Source organism: Herpailurus yagouaroundi, unplaced genomic scaffold, assembly GCF_014898765.1.
Source record: "Herpailurus yagouaroundi ecotype Mexico unplaced genomic scaffold, PumYag 192, whole genome shotgun sequence".
Classification (NCBI taxonomy): domain Eukaryota; kingdom Metazoa; phylum Chordata; class Mammalia; order Carnivora; family Felidae; genus Herpailurus; species Herpailurus yagouaroundi.
Window position 1 is genome coordinate 2,312,810 of NW_024412423.1, and position 15,367 is coordinate 2,328,176.

The window sequence follows — 15,367 nt, forward strand, 5'->3', positions numbered from 1 at the left end:
AGAGACCAAATATTACAACAAAAGATGGCCCCTACTCAGGAAATGCCAAAGGTTTTTATGAGCTGTGTGAGCCAGGAACCATGGAATGAAGGCCAGATATTTGAGAAGAAATATCTTTTGGTCATCTGAATATGTATATTTCTTTTTTTTTTTTTTAAGTTTATTTATTTATTTTGAGAGTGTGCATGCATGCGCATGTGCGTGTGAACAAGCGGGAGAGGGGGAGAGGGGGAGAGAGAGAGAGAGAGAGAGAGAGAGAGAGAGAGAGAGAATCCCAAGCACTGACAGTGCTGAGCCCAACATGGGGCTTGAACTCACGAACTGCGAGATCATGACCTGAGCCGAAGTAGGACACTTAATTCACTGAGCCACCCAGGTGCTCCCCAAATGTATATATACTTCTGATAAATCGCAATATCCCAAGCCCTTCACATAGGAGTGATAGTTATTTTAAATGTCCTGAGGAATCCAAAATCTGTGTCATATCTGAGTTTGGTGCTGATTCTTGCTCTCGTCTTCAGTCTGTTTTTTCTTTCTCTTTCTTTCTTTCTTTCTTTCTTTCTTTCTTTCTTTCTTTCTTTCTTTCTTTCTTTCTTTCTTTTTCTTTTCTTTCTTTCTTTCTTTCTTTCTTTCTTTCTTTCTTTCTTTCTTTCTTTCTTTCTTTCTTTCTTTCTTTCTTGACTTTTAGCATGGCTTGAAATGCAGGATTTGTTGGGTAAAGGGACTGATATAGACATTTAATGTGAGGTCTGATGCTAGTCTGGCTAGGATTCGGACCGGTTTGATGTTTAACTGTAGCTTTAGGTGCCAGTGGCTTTAAGTTCTTCTAGTGTCCTTGTTTGTTTCTTTCCCTCTGCAGTCTTTGACTTTCTCCAAGAGCTTTTTATCTTTTTTAAAAAAATTTTATGTTGTCTTTCAAATTTTTTATTTTATTGTATTACTTTTTAAAGATTTTTAAAAATGTTTATTTTTGAGAGACAGAGAAAGTGCAGGTAGGGGAGGGGCAGAGAGAGATTGGGAGACAGAGGGTCCGCAGCAGGCTCCAGGCTCTGAGCTGCCAACAGTGAGCCCCATGCTGGGCTTGAACTCATAAACCATGAGATCATGACTTGAGCCGAAGTTGAACATTTAACCGACTGAGCCACCCAGGTGCCCTATTTTTTATTTTTGAGAGAGAGAGTGAGGGAGAGAGGATCTCAAGCAGGCTGCAAGCTGAGAGTGATTTGGGGCTTGATCCCATGACCCTGGGATCATGACCTGGGCCAAAATTGAGAGTCAGACACTCAACCAACTGAACCACCCAGGAGCTCCTCTCCAAGAACTTTCTAAAAGCAGTCTGCGCCCTGAAGCTCTTTCAGCTGTAACTTGCTATTGTCATACTGGAGTCTTATTGACTTGGTGGCAAGGGGTTAAGGAAAGGGAAAGCATTTTATAATTTTATGATGAAATCTCAGTATTCTGGCGGGTCTGTGTCTCTGGGCTGTGACATTCACAGGTGTCTCACCTTTGTCCCCTCTTCCTTGGGTGAGGCAGAAAAGCTAGTAGGAACTGCAGTTGGGTAACTGTCCTTAGCCCCACCCTCCCGTGAGAAAAATAAGGCTCTGGAGAGCAGGCTTTTGTCAGGGAGACTGGTCTGGCTATGTTTTTAAACATTTTTTAATTTTTTTTTCTTTTTTTTTTTTTTTTGCGAGAGAAAGAGAGAGAGAGAGCAGGGGAGGGGCAGAGAGAGAGAGAGGGAGACACAGAATCTGAAGCAGCCTCCAGGCTCTGAGCTGTCAGCACAGAGCCTGATGCGGGGCTTGAACTCATAAACTGTGAGATTACTACCTGAGATAAAGTCTGCTGCCCAACCTACGGACCCACCCAGGTGCCCCAGGGTGTATTTTTAAATGGTTACTTTCCCCTCTCTTCTGCTAAAGACAGGAGGGGACTTTCCTTGGCTCTTGGCCACACTCCTCAGCCTTCACCGATTGGTCAAAATTACAACAAAAGTACCCCTACCAAACTGTGGCCCCAGCAGCTTTGCTCTAGGTTAGCCGATCTCAGCTGTATTTGCCAGTCTGTCCAGATTTGGAGGGTGGCAGTTTGCGTCACTTCTCTGCTGAGTTCAAGGAAAGTGGTTGCTTTCTGGTTTGTTCCTGTTGGGAAGGTGGGAGTGACGGACCTCCCCAAACCCTTTCTGGGAGGAAGCCGAAAGTGAAGTTGCTTTTCCTTTGGTTTGTCCTTTAAAACAAAAACAAAAAAACAACAACAAAACAACAACAAAAAAAGCCCTCAAGGCATGAGGGCTGAGAGGGCAACAGGGCTAGAGATCTCCATTTGGCCTTTGGGGAAAGAGTGTGCGGAGAGGCAGACCCTCCACGAAGGAAGGGCTTAGTCTGGCTTCATCATCCCTTTTTTAGATTAATTTTTTTAAAAACTTATTTTGAGAGAGAGAGAGGGAGAAGGGATAGAGAGAGAGAATCCCAAGCGGGCTTTGCACTGTCAGCACAGCCGTGCTCAAACTTATGAAATGGGGGATCATGACCTGAGCTGAAATCAAGAGTCTGATGCTCAACCAACTGAGCCCCCCAGGATTCATCCTCTCTTATTCAGCCTAAGTGCTCCCTCCAGACTCCATCCTCCAACCCCCTGCACCAGCACCCAAGGATCTTTCTGTAACAGAGACCTAACCATAACTGTCTCCTTGCTCAGACCCTCCCCTGCTTGGAAACTCCTTCACCTGTGGAATAATGTACGCAGTGCTCAGCGTGGCCTTCACAGATCCTCATGGGTCACCTTAAGCTTTCCTCTGCCGCCCACCTCCTCGGACTCCTATACTGTATTGGGGTACCAGGGACACCCCAAATTGCTTCCAAGCCCCTCAGCGTGACACACTGCCCCGGTGTCTCTGCCTCGCACTTGCTGATCCCTCTGGAACCCTTCCCATCATGACTGCAATGACTCCACCAGCAAGACCCCGCCTCCTCGGGGAGGCCTTCCCAAAGCCCCAAGTATATTCCTCAGACACAGTGCCATGCTGTGGATCCTGCTGATGCCCCAAGGGACCACTCCAGCAGCCAAATCTCCATCTTACTCCAGGCAGAGGATGCATGGGGCAGATACTCTGTCTCTCCCCCAAGGCTCTGCTTTTGTCCCAGGGTGGGGAGAGGTACCAGATCTCGTTGGTCAGCCCTCCCCATCAGCCCTCCCCAGCTGGGAAGAGGAGGAGGGAAGGTCTGGAAGGGAAGGAGCCTCTGTGCATTGGCACCTACTGTACAGGCCAGGGATGAAGGAATCTGGCTCCGAAGCCACGGTCGCGGGGTTCAGATCCCAAGCTCCATCAAGTATCACCTCTCTGACCCTGGCAAGCTACTTATCTCTCTATGCTTCATCATTGTCCTCCATAAAACAGGTTAATAAATAGGACCTAGCTTAGCTAGAGGGAGGCCCCATGAGATAATGCAACATAAAGAATCCTGTACATGGTGAATGCTCGACTAGTGCCTGCTTGTTATAGTTGCTATTACAGCCACCATGTTGGACAAGTGCCGTGGCAGGTATTGCTACGTCCAGGGCTGATCTCATCCACGCCCCGGCCAGCAACACGGCGATGTTAGTCCCCCTCCATGGAGCCAGGGAAGCACCAAGGTGCTCTGGCATTTGCAGAGCTGTCTGCTTCTTCCCCCTGCCAGGCACCGCTCAGCCCTCTCCTACTCTCCTGGAGAGACCCCCCGGGGGGAGGCCTGGGCTGGGGAGGGAGGGAGGCTGTGGATTCAGGCTGCAACAGGCCCGGGCTGGGTGCTTACAGGCTCCTTGAAGGAGGTGGTGGCAGTGACCACGGGGGGTGGGGGACCACACAGTTGGGAGTTGTGCCCCAGTCCAGGCTCAGGCAGTGGATCCTGCTTTTCTTCTGTTCATTCTATGCCCTCCGTGCAGATGGCGAGGAGGGTCTCCTCATCCTTTTAGGTCTTGCTACAAGCCAGGGAGAGAAGTGTGCAGGGCTGGGGGCTTTGACGTCACATCCATTCACACCAACACCAAAGAGGCTGCTGTTCTGCCTCCACGCTATGTTAAGTCCAAGATGATGCAGCCGGGGTTGTCCAGAGACTGGCACACAGGGAGTGCTTCGTTCCCCTCTCTTGGGCCTCAAGGTTGAGAAAGCCCCTCCCAGCACCCCTGCACTGTAATTAGTCCATCTGCCCCTCACTGTACTGAGGGAAGCTGAATTGCTGGGCGAGGTCAGTTGAGGATATGGAACCTCTGTTGTACATCTGAACAGATACACTACTCCATTATGCTGTGCTCAGGTGGTGCAGTGCGCAACGCACACAACTGCACCCAGCAGCACTGAGATCACCCTCTGAGGGGTAGTCATTTTGGAGCACAGCTGTTGAATCCATCCTCCTGAACTTTGGGACTTCAATCCCTTCCTCTAGCATTTAGGGTGTCCTATTTATTGTTAACCAAACCACCCTTAACCAGTCCCCAGACTCCTTTGACCACTGGCCCAAATCTTTGGCAGTCAAATGCCTTGAAGGAATGATCTGCCTTGCAGAGCCCCTCACCTCCCACTCTTGTTGGCCTCCGGCTTCCCTCCAGATAATTCCTCCAAGGTCACTCCCCAGTTCCATGGTCTCCCTCGGCTCCCCTCCTTCACCTCTCCTGGACATCGTGTGATCAGTGGTAATCTGCCCGCATGCGGGGAACACTGCAGGATGCTCCTGCCTTTCATCTTCTCCCTCTCACCTCAGAAACGTGGTCCTCCCACCCTCAAGCTATGACCAAGTCCTTGCCACCACATTTTGCCTACCCCGAGTCTGGTCCCGTGGGTCTAGTTCTGTCTCAGTGTGGCAGAATGAAGCCACCCCCATCCTAGAGTCAGAGCCCACCACGGCCTGAGGGGGGCAGACTGCCCAGAAGGGCAGCGAAGCCTGGAGGGCTGTGGGAGGTGGCAGGAACCTTGGCCTTGGGCGTCTCTCCCACCTGAGGCTCCCCTGACCTTGGCGTCCCCAGCCCTGCCCTACCCCCCTACCAGCTTATAACTAAGAGAGGTGCCATCTTTTTCCCCCGTCCCCTTCCGCTCAGCCCCAGGTGACAAACTGGTGGTCCATGACACATTTGTTTGGCCCGCCACACTTTTCTGAAGTTTCAATTAGCTGCTATCATTTAAAAACTAACCGATTTCACTCAGGAATCCAGAATTCAGGTTTCTTTTTGAGAACTCAGAAGATCTGGCCCACCCCAGGCCCGCATTCCTGCATGGTGATAGCCAGAGAGAGCTGGTCTCGGCTGTTCCCTTTCTGTGCGGCTTGCACAGAAACCTGCAGTTTTAACCCTCTGCATTGTCCTGGCCACCCATGTCAGCGGCCTGGCTTCAGAACTGCATCTTGGCATGAGGCCGTCCGTCCTGGGGAAGGAAAAGCCCTTAGGCGTGGGCTTGCGAAGACGGGGAGAGCAGGGCGAGCAGGAAGGCGGGGCGGACAGTGCCAGGTGAGAGCCACGTCCCAGTCTCTCTCCATCACTCTTTATTGCTAGCAGCGTCCCAGGCACCCTGTGTGTGTCCTGTCCTGGCTCAAGCCCACCTCTGGGGGCTGGGCTGCTGCAAATGTGCGGCTTGCGATCCGCTGCTTCAGGCCACCCCACATCCTAGGGGAGGTGGGCCCTGGGGCCTGAGGCTTTATCCAGAGCCTGAGTAAGCAGTGTGGCCTGTGGGCACAGGCTTCCTTACTGTCCAGCTGGCTCAGCCAAATGTGCACCAGGGGGTGGCAGCCTTGTCGCAGTCCAACATGATGTTGAGAACAGTGCAGGGGGCCCCGCCCACAGACAAGGCTGTGCGGGAATCCACACGGTACTTCACGGTGTTCAGGCCTCCCTCCCGGTCCACCTTGAACTGCTCCTGGGGAGGACATGGAGAGAGGGCATGCACTCAGGGCTTTGAGGCCGCCGGCTGTCCGCAGCTGCGCCCCACCAGTAAGCAAGAGGGCTGAGATCGTTCAGGTGGGCTAATATGGCTCCTAAAGCAGAGGCTGTTTGGGGGACGGTGGTTCCCGTGTCACAGGTCCACCTGGGATGCTGGCACCGATAGCTGAGGCCCTCCCCTGCTCCCTGCCTGCATGGACGCTGAGGTCTCAGCTTACCCACGTGGCCAGGTGCCCATAGCGGCCACCAGCACAGGGCACAGTGCCCAAGCAGAATGCCCAGAGACTGGCCTGGGCCACGCAGGGGAGGGCAGGGCCATCTGGGCCGGAGGAGAGCTTGGCGAAACGCTTGGCCCTGTTGCTTCCCCACATCACCACCTAACCATCCCCAGTCAGGGGACCAGCCAGCACCTGTTTTTGAGCTGCGATGCGCTTCTGGTCCCTCTTCCGCCAGGCTGGGTCATGCAGGTGGCGAAATGTCTTGTACCCAGTTGTGATTCCCGAGGGGCGGAAAAGCTAAGAAGGCCAAAGAAGTTGGGTCAGGCCGCCCTCCTGGAGCCCCGGTCCTCACCGCTAGTCCTCTGGGGTCCCACCGCCTGCCACGGGCCACGGGCAGGGGCCTGTACTGCCATTCTGCAGAAGAGGTATGCCTATCGGGGGCCAGGCTGAGATCAGAACTGGGGGTGTCATCCGTAAGCCCCAGGAATGTCATCTGAGGGCAGGGAAGGGAACTCTGGGGCAGCCCCGATGCTGAAGAGGTGGGGAGCCCTGGGGGGAGTATTACCTGTAGCCCGGCCCCTTTGATGCGACGGTAGAACTCGTCATCTTCGCGGCCCCAGCCCCAGAAGCGGTTGGACATCCCGTTGCACTGACACAGAGACAGGGAGGGTCACTTGCCCCATCCTCCCAGGGCGCTCCCTGGTCTCTGACCACCCAGGAGTAGGCCAAAGCCCCCTTTCTCCTCCTCCTCCCCTGGAGGTTCTAATGTGCACCCAGAGGCTTATAGTTCCCGCAACCTCTGAGCTACTGGAGGACAGCAGCACATGCCAGGCCCCTTGCCTGTTCTCATGGGCCCTTGAGTCTGTGTGACACGATTGGTTTCCCAAAAATGTCTGACTGGGGGCCCCTGGGGGGCTCAGTCGGTTGAGTGTCACTTCTGGTTTCAGCGCAGGTCATGATCTCACAGTTTTTGAGTTTGAGCCCCGTGTCGGGCTCCGTGCTGATGGCATAGAGTCTGCTTGGGATTCTTTCTCTTTCCCTCTCTCTCTGCCCCTCCTCTGCTCTCTCTCTCTCTCTCTCTCTCTCTCTCAGAATAAATAGATTAAAAAAAAAAAAAAAAGGCCGACTGGTGGAAGGCACCTCTTCAGGGCAACTGGCAATGGGCAGAAGTGCCAACTCCTGCTTGATTTCTGCCTGCCCGATCCCCCCCTTTCTCCTGGGAGGCTCTGCCCTGGTCTCTTCCTGTGGGGAGAGGGGCAGCTGGGCCCTGCGACAGACACCTATTAGCCACCCAACTCAGGGCTTCATTTCTGTAAAGCTGGCTTCAGCCGCAGCCTGAAGAAAAGGACAAAAGACCAGTGTCTAAGCCACTCGGTCCTTCCCACTCTCTCCCCTCACCCTCACCTACTCCCCAACCTCCCTCCACCTTCACTCCTTCACCGGCCCCCCACCCCCCTCCACCTCCAGCCACAACAATGGACTCAGGGGTAGCCCCCCTCCCCCACCCCTACTCAAGTCAGGCCAATCAGGAGCCAGGGTGGCGCAGTTCTGGGACTCCTGTCCCGGCTGCTGGGGAAGAGACCTCACCGTCCACTGAACCCGGGCCTGGGTGCACGCAGCGTGCATCCAGGACGGCCACCGTGCACCTCATAGGCCTGAGAACAAATCCACTCCAGAGAAAGCCGAGCTGAGAGACGTCCTTGGTGACGCTAAGAGGCCTGGCAAGCCACCCTTAAGGGGTCCCAGACTGTTCCATTGAGAACCAAGAACCCCGAGTCTCCCGAAGCCAGCTCACAGGGGGTTCCCGCTACTGCGGCTGAATCCTCCCTGACTGGCTCGGTCCCGCTCCTGGACTCCCTTGACCGGTCAGGGCAGGACCCTCTCATCCGCCGGGCCTGGGACCGTCCCTCCTCCTGCCCATGCCCGCCCAGGCGGGCGCCCCCCGGCCTCACCAGCTGGTAGTGCTGCTTGGAGAGCAGCAGGATGCCGCCCACGTAGGTCTTGTAGTGGTAGAGCGGGTGCAGCTCCGGGGAGGCCACGTGGAAGGGCCCGGCCTCGGGGAAGCCATAGTCCAGTTCCTCGTTGAGGGGGAGCAGGTCCACGTCGTGCATGGCGATGTAGTCCGTGCTGTTACTGCTCTCCAGGAAGCCCACGTTGACGAGGGCCGCCCGGTTGAACCTGCACGGGTGGGGGGCGGTGAGGTCGCGCTCCCCAAACTGCGTGACAGCCTGTCCTCTGTGGCGCCCGCCCCCCCAGCGCCTGTGCCGCCTTCCCACCCGACGCCGACTTCCCCGTGGGGGTGCCCCCCCCCCCCCCCCCCCCGCCTGCCGTCTGCTCATCACACAGACGTCTACCGAATGCCAGCTATGTGCCAGACACCGTCCGGCCCACTGGGGCTACGGCAGAGAGAAATCAAAGCCCTGCCCTCGAGGAGCTGAGGTTCTGATAAGAGGAAACAGAAATCAATAAGGGAATATGTAACCAGTCAGCCAACGGCAAGGGCTACGGAGGAGAGAAGCGGCGCGGAGGAGAGAAGCGCGCGCGGGGTGAGGAGGGGAGAGCATGCTGGGGGGCGGGGCAGGTGTTCTTGCAGACAGGGCCAGCAGGAAGGCCAGGGTAATGGTGTGACGTGTGAAGGCCTGAGGGAACGAGCCAGAAGCAGGTAGAGGGAGTGGGTCTCCAAGGAGAGGGGAAGGCAATTGCCAAGGCCCGAGGCAGGAGCGGACACCTGTGTGACCAAGCAGGGTGACCAGGAGGGCTTCAGGGATGAGGCCAGTGGGGGACTGTCCCCTGACAGGCCTGGGCTGTGACCCCGGGTACCACGCAGGAGCCCCTGCAGGGCTGAGAGCAGAGCCAGGATGTGCTGTGACTTCCAGTTTAACAGGATCACTCTAGCTGGGGTGTTGAGAAGAGAAGGGAGGCTCAGGGTTGGAAGGCTATGATCATCTGGGTGGGAGACGATGGTGATTTAGCTCAGGGAGGTGGTGAGAAGTGGGCAGATTTGAGACACATTCCGAGGGACGGGGTGTGCTGAGGGAAAGCGAGGAGGTGACAATGACTCGAAGGCTTTTTGGCCTGAGCAACCGGAAGCGAGGAGCTGCCATCTCCTGAAATAGGGAAGAGGGCGGGTGGGAAAGCAGACATTCAGCCTTGATCACGTGAAGCTTGGGATGCTCGGGACCACCAGACGGAGGGTTATGTGGTGCCCAGACGCAGGGGGCTGGAGGTCAGGAGAGTGGTCTAGGCCAGGAATACACAGACTTGGGGGCCACCAGGGCACAGAAGGGGTTTAGTGCCACGAGGCCGGATGACATTCCCAGGGAGTGACTGCAGCCGGAAAAGAAGATGCCCAAGGACTGAGCCCTAAGAGCGCCAGTCGAGAGGTCAGGGAGGTGAGGTAGAACGGGCAAAGGACTTAGCAGAGGTGAGGAAGGAGGAGAACCGGGGTGCTGCTTCAGAAGTCAAACGGAGGTGTTTCCAAGAGGAAGAAGTAACCCACTTGGCCAATGCTACCTGGCGGTGGAAGACTGAGAACAGTGCTTGGATTAAGGAGGTGGGCTCACTGGTGACATCAGTGAGAGTTGCTTCAGCGTCAGGAGGGGGGTAAACATCTGAGGGGAACGGGTTCCAGAGAGAGTGAGAGGGGAGACAGGAACGTTCTGCTCTGAAGGGGCTCAGAGCAATGAGGTGACAGGGGTGGGCAAGGGGTCACGGGGGCTTTTCCTTCTCTTTTTAGACAGGAGCTATTTCAGTATGTTTGCTGATGCAAATGCCCCAGAAGGGAGGAGAAACCAATCCAGGAGGGAGAGAAAGGAGTGGCTGGCTGAAGCGATGTCCTTGAGTAGGAGAGCGAGAAGGGGACCCAGCGCCAGACCGGAAGAGCTGGCCCTGGAGGGGCTGGGGCAGTGCATCCTCAGCATGGTGGGAGCCTAGTCTGTGAGCACAGAGGCTGGAGGGCTCACTCTCTTCCTGTTGGCTCGACTTCTCAAACAGGGAGCAAAGTCATCAGCCACGGCTGACGAGGAGAGGGACAGGAGAAAGGGTGCCGGGCTGCCTCAGAGGAGGAGAGGCAGCAGGCCAGAGGGCCCTCTTGGGCCAGGGCTCATCGCCGGGGGGGGGGGGGGCCGCACAGCCAGCTGACCCAGAATAGGCATGGAGCAGCCAGCAGCAGGTGGGTCAGGGAGGTGAGAGGTGCGAGATGACGGATATTAATGATGGACCGTGGACTCCAAGGTGGGTGAGGAGAAAGTGAGGATGAGGAGGGTGGGCTGTGAAGACTGGGCGGTACTGTGGCCTAAAGGGCCTGGCGGGGTCCAAGAGCCTTCGGGTCTGCCTCCCAGAGGAGCGAGGTGGAGGGAAAGGAGGTGGAGGTGGAGCGTGAGATGTGCGCACTGGCTCACGGAGGGGAGCGGCGCGTGGTAAAGGGCAAGGACCCCAGGGTAACAGTAGACTGTGAACAGCTTCAAAGCTGTGGCCTTGACCCTGCCTTTCCCGAATCCCCACAGCCAATCCACTGGAAAGCTCGGTCTGTGCTTCCTCCCCGTCACATCTCTCCACCCCTGCTCCCCTACAGCCAAGAGGCCCTCCCGTCCAACAGCCCAGCAGGCCTCTCAGCCCTGCCCCATTCTCCTGTTCTGGTAAAAGGTATTCCTCCTACGACAGCCATGGCGATCCTTTCAAAATGGGTATCACACCAGGACTCTCCTTAGCCCCAATCCTCCCCTCAAATTCCCGTCACACCGGCGAGAGGGGTTTACTGTTCCCAGCCTCCCGCCACTGCGCTGGGTGGTCTTTCCCAGGCCAGAGGCGCCCCTGGCACTGGACCCCAGTGGGAGAGGGAGCAGCCGAGGGGCCTGGGCAAGGGGAGGCCTTGGAGAGGGGGGGCCGAGTTGGGAGGCCGTCCCTACCTGAAATGATCCACCTGGTTGAGCACATAGATGTGGTGCGGGACCTTCTTCCTGCTTAGGAAGCGGTGCATGTGGGGCACAAAGACCAGCAGCTCCTCGAAGCGTTCACGGAAGGGCACCAGCACTGCCAGGCGGTGGGGGCCCCAGGACGCGTCTTCTTCCCAGTGCTCGGGAGGTGGCTCCGGGGGGCAGGAGTGGGGTGGGCCTGGGGTCTCCTGCCCTTGTCCCCGGGCTGCCCGGGCCACGTCACCAGAGCAGCTGAGCTGCAGCCAGAGCAGGGAGAGGAAGCCCAGTAAGAGACAGGCAACGAAGAGGTGGAAGACGGAGCATTTCCGGGGAAGGCTGCTGGGGAGCAACCTGGACCTGGGACAAGAGCAGGGGTGGGGTCAGAAGGGAGAGTGGAGCCGGAGCCCTTTGGCAGACCCCTTCTCTGGCTTCCCCACTGGTAAGGTGCACATGACTGGTCTGCCCCACGCGCCTGGCAGTTAGTGCAGAAGCAACGTCAACGCTTTTGTTCATGCTGCTACCACACATCGGAATCCTGCTTACTGCTCTAGGCCCAGGAGGTGTCACTGCACCTCCAGGAAGCCCTCCAACCCCGGGTCAGAGCTGCCCCAGTTCCTTCACGCCCTCTTACTTTCTGTAAGTGAGTCCGGGTCAGACCAAGAGCTGCTGGAGGGCAGGGGCGAGACTCCTGGTCTCTGGTACCTGCCGTTCTCCAGTACGGTGGCTGAAGGGTCTGAGCCTGAGCCGAGGGCAGGAGCCCTGCCTTAGAGATCCTACCCACCACCTTCCAGTCCTCCTCCTCTGTAAGTTTACCCCCAGTATAAACCCTCCCTTCAGTCCTGCTTCTCACACCAGAAAGGTCCTCAAGGCAGGGGCCTGGCATCAGTTCCAGGGAAAAGACCAGTGTTTACCCTGGGGAGATCCAACCTACCCCCAAAACAATGCAAGACCCAAACTGACAGTCGCTGTTCACTGAATGAGACTCCAATCTTCAGTCCAAGAGGCAGCTCATGTGACAAGGGAGGAGAGGTGGGACAGGGAGAGAAAGATCAGGGCTAGGTATGGAAATCAGGCTCCTTTTAGAAGCTGGAAGTGCATCTGAATCGCTTGGACACCGAGGTCGTGCTGGGAGAGATCGCTGTCTGGCTTAGAGAGGTGGAATTTACCAGATTTCTCTGCTGAGGACAGAGAAGGAGCTGAGGAACCTAAGACAAGGGAAGCTCTCTCTAGTCTACCCCCCCGAAACAACCTGCAAAGCACTTTGCTTTATAGCCTTTGGGAGTCACCAGTTAACTACAAGGTAGTATACATTCTGCCTGCACTCGCCCCCACCACTCACCCAGTGCCACACACTGGGTAACCCAGACCTTCGCCACTCACCATGTTCCTTCCTGCTCCAGCCCTGACACAGCCTGCCACTTCAGTCTGAGATGCCCTCTGATGATCCTTCAGAGCCAAACTCCCATGTCATAACCAGCAACGTCCCTCTACCTCAACTCCAACGTCAGGGCCAGCACTGCCCACCCTTAACGTGCACACAAACGGACATGCATGCTCTCTCCATGGTATCTGGTCCTTCCTTCTTCGAAGCATTCAGAGTTCTGTAATCCCTTGTGTCCCTGCTGGTCGTCCCCCTAGATAAGCCATTCCTGTCTGCGGCCCCAGAACAGTTTAGACAGCAAAGGGCTTGCTTGGTGAGTTACAGGAAGGGTTCAAGCAGTCAGGGCATGCTTTAAGTCACACGCCAGAGCCAGACCAACTCCTGACTTTCTCTAACACACAACTGCCAACCTGGAAGCCAGCAACCCTGAAGCCAGGTCTCACACACAGCAGAGGGGTGGCCAGCTAAGACTTACCCCCCATTGTCCTGTGGTGGGGGTTTCCGCTGGGGAAGAGCGGAGCCCAATTCTGCCAGTGGCCTGGGAAGGCTGGAACCTCTACAGATTCTCCCTCGCCCCCTGGGTTCTTTCTGGGTTTGGGGTGGAGACCGGGGATATGGACATGAGGAAATCTCCCACCTTTGGGAAAAGAAGCAGTGACCATCATCCAGGGGTATGGCATGGATTGGGCATTCCATGCATTGTCACACGCTATTGCTTCAGCCCAGCTTCCCTTTGCAGGATCACATTCTCACAGGCAATCTTATTCTGGGCTTTACGGGCCCAAATGGCTGAGCAACTGAATTCAGAGCCAAATGTCAATTCCTCAGGACAGCGGACACCGAGAACTCCTGGTGCCGCTTGGTGGCAAACTCCAGAACTGCAGTCCCAGCTGCTCCCAGGCCCAGGGCACCCTGCTCCGAGGGGCCGACTAAGTGAGGTTTATCTCCATCAACCTGTGCCCAGGGCTAGAAAAGGCAGAGTCAAATCCAGCTGGGCTGGCTCCAGAGCCAGCACTCTTAACTGCTACGCTAGCCTGAATCTGTTGCCTGGACCTTTGTACCCCTGTGTCAAAAGCAGGAACTGACAGCAGTAACTTTTTCTGGGAACACAGGTATGTTCCAAAGGTTTACGGAAAGGGATGTGGAAATGGAAATTCTCCTCTATTACCTTTTGTTTCTGCCCTTACACAAATCTTAGTGATACAGGTTTGAATATCAGCTGCTCTGGTTACAGCACCTCCCAACTGCAAAGGTAGATACCTCCTGCCTGCCAGGCACAGTGTCAAGAGTGTTACATACGTGGCTTCTTTTAATCCTCATACAGCCCTGTAGAGTAGATATTATGATCCCTGTTTCAGAGATGGAAAAGCTGAGGTCAGAAAGATTAAGTGATCTGTTCCTGGTCACGTGGCTGTTAAAGAGGATTCCTGCCCAGGGCTGACTCCACACTGTCCAGGCTTTCTTTCTATTACATTCCTGTCTTCCTGCTTCAACACCAAGTCTGCAAAATCCCCCAAACACAAGCCTTTTGCCCACTATGTTCCCGAATCTTTTGGCACCTGGCAAACTTAAGAGACATACGGGGGAAGAGGTGATATTCACTGGGCGGAAACCCACTATCTGGGTGTGTGTCCCGGGTGAGAAGAGTTTTGGGGGCACATCTCACGAATGAAGTGTGGGTGTTCTCCCAAATCTAGAAAGCCGAATAACTCCCCTACCCCAATACTGTTTAGGAAAACATCATCAGCTAAGGTCTGGATCAAGTTCACACCTAACACATGCAGGAGGTCCCACTCAAGTACAGCTGCACCGGAAATGAACCAGCATTACGTGTGAGGAGTGCCTAGTTCGTGCCAGTCAGTGGCCTACCAGGCTAGCATAGAGATTCTTTCTGGTGTGTTCTTCTGGGCGGTCAGCAAAGGATGGGGAAGCCTGAAGGAGGATGGGGTCTGAGGTTACACGGATGTGATGGGGGGAAGTAGACACCAGAGAAAAGGAATAAAGACCCTCAGAGGCCCGGGGCAGGCAGAAAGACAGAGATCCACTGAGAGAGGTCAACGCAGTCAGAGACCCGCACGAAGACAGATGCCAGCGGAGAAACACAGACACAAAGAGACCCGCACCGAGGGACAGACTCGCAAAGAGAGGGACAAAAACTCACAAAGGGAAGTCATCGGAGAAATACAGACCCGCGAAGTGGCGGAGACTGGTAGAGACAGAGACCTACACGAAGAGACAGAGACCCGGTATACAGAGCGAGCCAGTGGCCCACTGGGAGAACCACAGACCCTCATAAAGCCCCGCAGCCGGGGACGCGACGGCCTCGGGCTCCTAGATTCCGCGGGGCGGCCCGGAAAGGATCGGCACCCGGGAGGACGGGGCCCGGGCCGGCCGCCGCCGCTCACCTGCCGTCCTCCCAGGGCAGCTGCGCCGCTTTCCTCCGGGAGGGGAACATCGTGGGGGGAGGTGGCAGCGCATGGGACTCGAGCTCCCAGCCGGGCCGGCCCGGCCTCCCGGGCCTACGCGGCGCCTCCGCCTCCCGCCCCGCCCCGGCCAGTCCGCCCCGCCCCTCGGTCCGCCGGGTCCGCCGCTCCAGCCGCGCCGTGTGCTCCCGGGAGCCGCAGCTTCAAAGGTTCCGCGTTCGAGGATCGCTGGAGTGCTCCTGTCGCCGGACCGCTAACTGCCCACTGGGGAACTGCTTGTTCTCCCGGGAAACCGAGACCTCAGAGGGGGCTCACGTCACTGGGCCGGTACTGTACTTAGACTCCAGATTTCCAGCGCTCTGGCATGATCTGTATCTCCGTCCTGCCGCCCCCTCCTCCTCCCTTCTCGGGCCCAGGTGGTCCACTCTTCCTCCCGTAGCAAGATCGGAGGGTGGCAAGGCCAAGCTCTGCACTCCGACTTGGGTTCAGCCCAGACCCCACGTAGTGGTTAGGAGCCAAGCACTGCAGACA

General features: G+C 56.2%; 1 protein-coding gene across 4 annotated transcripts; it reads right to left on the reverse strand.

The window, feature by feature from the left end:
• Positions 1-5,106: 5,106 nt before the first annotated feature.
• On the reverse strand, positions 5,107-14,943 carry B4GALT7 (beta-1,4-galactosyltransferase 7). Of its 4 annotated transcripts, XM_040444247.1 has the most exons (7): positions 14,819-14,943; positions 12,889-13,050; positions 11,027-11,389; positions 8,072-8,297; positions 6,685-6,768; positions 6,312-6,416; positions 5,107-5,878 (listed from the first exon to the last, which is right to left on the reverse strand). In XM_040444247.1, exons 1-7 carry the CDS (start codon positions 14,866-14,868, stop codon positions 5,723-5,725), a joined length of 1,146 nt encoding a protein of 381 aa, XP_040300181.1. In that variant the 5' UTR covers positions 14,869-14,943; the 3' UTR covers positions 5,107-5,722. The 4 variants fall into 4 exon arrangements, with proteins under 4 accessions (XP_040300181.1, XP_040300183.1, XP_040300182.1 ...); XM_040444249.1 differs by lacking the exon at positions 12,889-13,050; XM_040444248.1 differs by lacking the exon at positions 6,312-6,416.
• Between the last annotated feature and the right edge of the window lie 424 nt (positions 14,944-15,367).

Bases quoted from the DNA above. Each gene is read 5' to 3' on its own strand.
- B4GALT7 (XM_040444247.1), bottom strand. From the start codon at position 14,868: ATGTTCCCCTCCCGGAGGAAAGCGGCGCAGCTGCCCTGGGAGGACGGC. The intron at 13,051-14,818 runs GTGAGCGGCGGC...CTTTTCCCAAAG, and splicing joins CTGCCCTGGGAGGACGGCAG to GTGGGAGATTTCCTCATGTC. The intron at 5,879-6,311 runs GTGCTGGCTGGT...TGTCCTCCCCAG, and splicing joins GCATCGCAGCTCAAAAACAG to GAGCAGTTCAAGGTGGACCG.